This window comes from Bison bison, unplaced genomic scaffold (genome assembly GCF_000754665.1).
Source record: "Bison bison bison isolate TAMUID 2011002044 unplaced genomic scaffold, Bison_UMD1.0 scf7180017864471, whole genome shotgun sequence".
In the NCBI taxonomy this organism is placed as follows: Eukaryota; Metazoa; Chordata; class Mammalia; order Artiodactyla; family Bovidae; genus Bison; species Bison bison.
In genome coordinates, this window is record NW_011495032.1 from 41,745,245 (window position 1) to 41,751,131 (window position 5,887).

Genomic DNA, 5,887 nt, shown 5'->3' on the forward strand with positions numbered 1-5,887 from the left:
CTGGAGGGGCCCCGCCTCCGGGGTGGGGTCTCGGGCTCCAGCTACCGGAGAGGGAGGAGAAGGGGGAGGTTAAAGGGGAAGGACCCCCGGAAGTGCCCCCTCCTCAGTGAGGGAGAGGCAGACGTCGGGGGCGGAGTCCCCTACCTCCCCCCGCGGCGTGGTTGGTGCGTCCCGTGTGACGTCAGAAGCAGCCCGCCCCTGCCTGGATGGTGCGCCCTGAGTGACGTAAGGAGCAGAGGCCGGAGCTGTCCATCAGCACCAAAGGCCGCGGGCGGGCTCAGGGCATGGGGCCGCGGCTCTGGGGCAGCCCGAGCCCCTGCTCCTGCTTCTTTCCCTTCCCCAGGCCCAGCCTAAGTCCCCGGACGTCGCGGGACTGGAGTGCCAGCCGGTGTTGGAGGCGGAGCGGCGTCGCCGCCGCGCAGGGACCGGTCCCTCCGGCCCAGCAGCCCCCTTCCCCTCACCGCGGACTTTTACCGGACCCCAGTCAGCTGGAGGCTCTGGCGCCCGGCGACCGCGGCCCCTCCGGCCCCTGCACAGCCTCTTTCGCTCAGAAGCTCAGGTCGCCTCCAGCCCAGGTAGATCTTGGATAATCCCAGATTTAACCGCCCACAGACCAGTCTCCTGGCTGCCTCCTCACCGGCAGCATGCTGCCCTCATCTCCCCCCAACTTAGTCCCCCTTTTAACTTCTTCATCCCAGCTCCCTCTAGCCAGGCACTTTTCCCCTCTTTTGTCTTTTGTCCCTTACTTCAGGGATGCTTCCAGAGCTGTGTAATGTGGGCACCACTCCTTTGTCCACTGTATCTTTGCCTAGTTCTCCACTCCCATCTCACCCTCATCCTGGTGGAGACCCAGGACTCCTCCTTGACCCCCAACTTCCTCTCTGTCAGGCTGACGTGGGAGGGTGACTCCCTTCTGTTCCCAGCACTATGCCGGGCACTGTGGCAACACTTCGGTTCCAGTTGCTGCCCCCGGAGCCAGATGATGCCTTCTGGGGAGCACCCTGTGAACAGCCCCTGGAGCGCAGGTACGAGGCACTTCCGGCGCTCGTCTGCATCATGTGCTGTCTGTTTGGAGTCGTCTACTGCTTCTTCGGTAAGACCCCATCATTCCTTACTTGGGCCCCCCCTGTTTCCCCAAGTTATTTTTCTGAGGCACCTCAAACCTTCTTTGGAACTTTACCATGAACTATCTGTCTTTTCTCTTTTTTCATCCCGTACATGTTTGTAGATCATTTAGACTCTAGATCCTAGAGAACACAGGTTTTGATTTAGGTGTGCTTGGATTTGAACCTGGTTCTGCACTTTACTAATTACAATGCCTTGGGCACATTAACCGTTCTAAGCCTCAGTTTTCTCATATGAACAGTGGAAACAATGATATTTGTCTCACACGAGGTTGTTGTGAAAATAATAAACACTCAATAAATAATAGCTATTGTGGTGAAGACGTGTTTGGGTCACTATTCTAGGTATGCACCAAAAACATTTAGAAGGGTGAGTTAACATGGTCCCTTACCATGGGGCATAATGTCTAATGAGGGAGAGACTTCTGGCATATTCATACCTGCGATATATATTAGAGGGAGCTAAATGGTGATCACATACATGGAGATATATATACAGGCAGGCTCCAGTAATCAGTGCTGCTGTGGATGGTTGTCCAGGACACGAGGGAGTTTGGTTGGATAGGCAAGTGGGGGCTGAAATCCAGTCCATGCTCCACTTGCCAAACTCTAGAGCTTGGTGCAAGGCTGCTTTGCCTAGAGGAAGGCACAACTTTTTCTAATTTGCACCAAAGTGCCAGATGGTCTAGTGGAGTAGGTGCCCAGTGACTCTATAGCAAGAAGTACAGAACTTCAGATAAGGAAGTGAGGTTTATTGGCTGAGCATCCAGGGAAAGCCTCCAGGCAGAGCATTACAGGTGGCTGGATGAAGTGCAAAGGAAGCTTGGAGGTCTGAGTTCCAGGTTGGGCAGAAACAGGGCAGGACTTATGCTCTGCAGCCTTTACACCTCCCCCTAGAATGGCTGGGTAGTAGGCAGGCATGGAAGCCAGATGGTCCCTCTCTTTCCACCTCCAAACTCTGGGCTGAACAATTGCAGAGTGGGCAGGAGGAAGAGCCCTTCTACAGGTTCAGGACACATTCTGGGTCTCCAAGGAGTCTGTGTCACCTCACCCCCTCCACTATTTATACCCAATCCCTCTACAGTTGCCCAGTGCAGCCTGCCAATCCTTCTCCTGGGCTTCCCTGCCCTGTGGCTCTTGGAGGCTCTCACTCTCAGGCTCTTGGACCCTTTGAGACATTGTGCATGCCCTACTCCTTTTCCTGATCCTAGAACCTCCTAGACTCCAGTGCTTCCTCTCATTCCTAGCACTGATTCTCCTTTTTATAACCTTTCTCTTTGGCTCTCCCTGATCATTTGACTCCCATCTCTGACTTCCATCTTCTCAGCTTTTCCGGGTCCCTCACACTTCCAGGTACCCTTACTGGACCTAATGGCCCTATAACCTCCATTTTTCTGAAACTCCACACCACTATTTGCCCTATAATCCACTTTGACTCCCTATGGCTCCTTGTGAACCCTATTGACACCCCCACCAAGCTATCTCATTACCTTCCATCCCTCTGATTCTATTACTCCTAACACAGGGGAATCCCTATGACCCTGTTGTCTGTTTGCCCCCACCATGATCTCAATGATTCCATTTTTTCTGGCTTCAATATTATTACCCTCTCTCAAAAACCCTTTAATACGCTCAATGATCCCACATCTGTCAATTCCCCTGACCTGAAAAGATTTCATCTTTCTGAACCTGTGTGACCTCATCTCTCAAGTTCTTTCTGACTTCCAAATACCTCATCCCTCTGAACAATCCCACCCTAAGGACTCCAGGGATTTTATTGGTCTTCTATCTGTGACCCCAGTGACCTCTCTCTCTGACCTCTATGATTCCAAAGACCCTAGTGACCCTGTAACTGATACAATGAACTATCTCTATCTCAAAAACCCAACATTCCTTTCAATGACTGTCTGTTTCCCAGAGACTCCCAATGACCTATCTCTCTGACCTTCCTTGATCCCAGTGGTCCCTTCACTGTTGCCCTCAGGACCCCAGTGACCCCCAATTCTCTGAGCTTAGTGTCCTGCCTCTGGTTCCCCTGTAATTCCTTGTTCTTGACCCCTCTGACCTCCTACCTCCAGCCCCGTGACCTTGTTTTGGCCTCTCACTAGCCCCTGTTTCCCTCCAGGTTACCGTTGCTTCAAGGCAGTACTCTTTCTCACCGGGTTGCTGTTTGGCTCGGTGGTCATCTTCCTGCTGTGCTACCGAGAGCGGGTGCTGGAGACGCAGCTGAGTGCTGGGGCAAGCGCAGGCATCGCGCTGGGCATCGGGCTGCTCTGCGGGCTGGTGGCCATGCTGGTGCGCAGTGTGGGCCTCTTCCTGGTGGGCCTGCTGCTTGGGCTTCTGCTTGCCGCTGCCGCCCTGCTGGGCTCCGCACCCTACTACCAGCCGGGCTCTGTCTGGGGCCCCCTGGGGCTGCTGCTGGGGGGCGGCCTGCTCTGCGCCCTGCTCACTCTACGCTGGCCCCGCCCGCTCACCACCCTGGCCACCGCAGTGACCGGTGCCGCGCTCATCGCCACGGCTGCGGACTACTTTGCCGAACTGCTGCTGCTGGCGCGCTACGCGGTGGAGCGTCTGCGGGCTGCCCCTGTACCCCCCCTCTGCTGGCGGAGCTGGGCCCTGCTGGCACTGTGGCCCCTGCTTAGCCTCATGGGCGTTCTGGTGCAGTGGCGGGTGACGACCGAGCGGGATTCCCACACGGAAGGTGAGAGGGTACATGCCAGGGTGGGCATGACAGACATGGGTGGTTGAGTGGGGGGATCTGAGCTGTTGAGGATGGGGAGGGAGCTGTAGGCACCAGCAGCAGAAGGCCTCAGTTGAGTTACAGAGAGCTGACTGGCTCAGGGTCTGGGAAAGCAGGACCTCAGTGCCACCGTCCATGCCACAACAACAGATGGAACAGCGGCTCTGTGCCAAGCCCCTTCCAGGCATCTGGGGATGCAACAGAGACAAAAATGGAAAAGGCCCCCATCCTTCCAGGGTTACATTCAGGGTGAGGGAGACAGACAATAGGCAGACTAACAAGATAATTCCCATTGTGTGGACTGATATGAAAGAGGTGTGCAGGATAATGTGACGTATGGACAGGGTGGCCAAGGAGGGGTGTCACATGGAAGAGGTGACATTTAAGCAGAGACCTGAAGGATAAGGCACCAGCCATACAAAGAGCTAGAGAAGAGGGAAGAGCAAGGGCGAGAGCCTGAGAGGGAATGAGCTTGGCCTGGTGAGGAGGTGGGGCGGGAGTGGGGGTTGAGGGGGGGCGACTGTGTGGCCACAGTGGGCCATAATGAGGACTCCGGATTTTATTAGAGGACTGGTGAGATGCCATTGGAAGTTTAGCAGGAGGGATATAAGCTAATTAAGTATCTTCTGGCTTCTGAGTGTAGAAAGCATCAGGGAAGCCAGGTGTAGAAGGGGAGCCAGTGGGGAGGCAGCTTAGTTGTCCAGTTTAGGGATGATGTTGGCCAATCTAGGTGAGTCACCTATGGCTCCAGACTGGGAGAGAGGTAGGGTAGCAGCCTGGAAGAGATACCTAGAGCCTAGGAATCTTCCCTAAAGACCTTTGGAAGAAAAGACCTATGGGAAGCCCTATCTGGCAAGTGGGAGACCAGGAAAGTAAAGGAGGAGAGGTTTCAGACCAGGGGCATCTGGGAGCCTATGTGGGCCTCTGAGAACCTGCTCTTCCCCACCCTTCGCAGTGGTCATCAGCCGGCAGCGCCGACGTGTGCAACTGATGCGGATTCGGCAGCAAGAAGAACGCAAGGAGAAGCGGCGCAAAAAGAGACCCCCAAGGGCTCTCCCCAGAGGCTCTCGGGCTCCTCCGAGGCCTGGGCCCCCTGACCCTGCTTATCGGCGTAGGCCAGTGCCCATCAAGCGCTTCAATGGAGACATCCTCTCCCCGGTGAGCACCCCGAGCCCTTCCCTCCAGCCCAAGTGGGGAGAAGGGGGTGTTGGACTCTCTGTCCAAGCTGGACTGGGCCTTCCCCAGGGCTGGTCACTGTCTAGAAGGCCTAGGACTTGTCCACCACCATAACCCCCGTAGTTAGGGGCCTGATGGGTAACGGGAAGAGGTGACCTGGGTGTGGATTTTAATGAGGCATGGTACAGGGAAGGGTCTCAGGGCTGTGGACTCTGGGGGTGGTGAGGTCCCAGACCGGCAGAGGACCGGATGGGTCTCAGGCTTGTGATGGTGCAGGCTGAGGCCATCTGCCTGGGTGGCTTTCAGGGCAGGGGTCCGCAGTGGCACTCTCACACCTGTGTTTCCTCTCCCACAGAGTTACATCCAGAGCTTCCGGGATCGACAGACTGGGAGCTCTCTGAGCTCCTTCATGGCCTCACCCACAGATGCGGACTATGAGTACGGGTCCGGGGGCCCGCTGACGGCCTGCTCTGGGCCTCCAGTGCGGGTATAGCAGTCCAGCTGCTCCTGCTCGCCTACACTCATCGGTCACCAGCTCTGCCGGCTTGGGGAGGCCTGCTGGGCCGAGGCTCAGCCCACCTGGCCTTGTGCCCTTTGGCTGTTCCTTTCCCTACCCTGGAGAGGGATGGCTTGGCCACCAGATGGGAGGACCTGCTCAGGCTTGGCCAGGCCTGAGGAGAGAGCCCCTCCCAAGCTCCCCAGGAGTTCCTGAGGGACGCGAGTGTGAGCCCCACTGGGCTGTGCTCAGGGTTGTGAGTGTGTCGCCTGTGTGTGTGCGTGTGGAGGGGTGGGCTTGGAGGGGACCTTGGGACCCTTGCCTTAGATTTCTGATTGGTAGGGCTTCTCC

At 56.4% G+C, this 5,887-nt stretch overlaps 1 protein-coding gene across 1 annotated transcript; it reads left to right on the forward strand.

The window, feature by feature from the left end:
* Nucleotides 1-8: 8 nt before the first annotated feature.
* Nucleotides 9-5,879, forward strand: TMEM198 (transmembrane protein 198). Its single transcript, XM_010861256.1, has 5 exons — nucleotides 9-575; nucleotides 889-1,093; nucleotides 3,250-3,825; nucleotides 4,820-5,022; nucleotides 5,396-5,879. The coding sequence occupies exons 2-5, from the start codon at nucleotides 928-930 to the stop codon at nucleotides 5,531-5,533; spliced, it is 1,083 nt and encodes a 360-aa protein (XP_010859558.1). The 5' UTR covers nucleotides 9-575; nucleotides 889-927; the 3' UTR covers nucleotides 5,534-5,879.
* Nucleotides 5,880-5,887: the final 8 nt, after the last annotated feature.

What these genes read in the sequence shown, in the direction of transcription:
- TMEM198 (XM_010861256.1), top strand. Translation starts at nt 928, where the DNA reads ATGCCGGGCACTGTGGCAACACTTCGGTTCCAGTTGCTGCCCCCGGAG. An exon ending in AGTCGTCTACTGCTTCTTCG is followed by an intron (nt 1,094 to 3,249) that starts GTAAGACCCCAT and finishes GTTTCCCTCCAG; the next exon opens with GTTACCGTTGCTTCAAGGCA. An exon ending in GCGGGATTCCCACACGGAAG is followed by an intron (nt 3,826 to 4,819) that starts GTGAGAGGGTAC and finishes CACCCTTCGCAG; the next exon opens with TGGTCATCAGCCGGCAGCGC.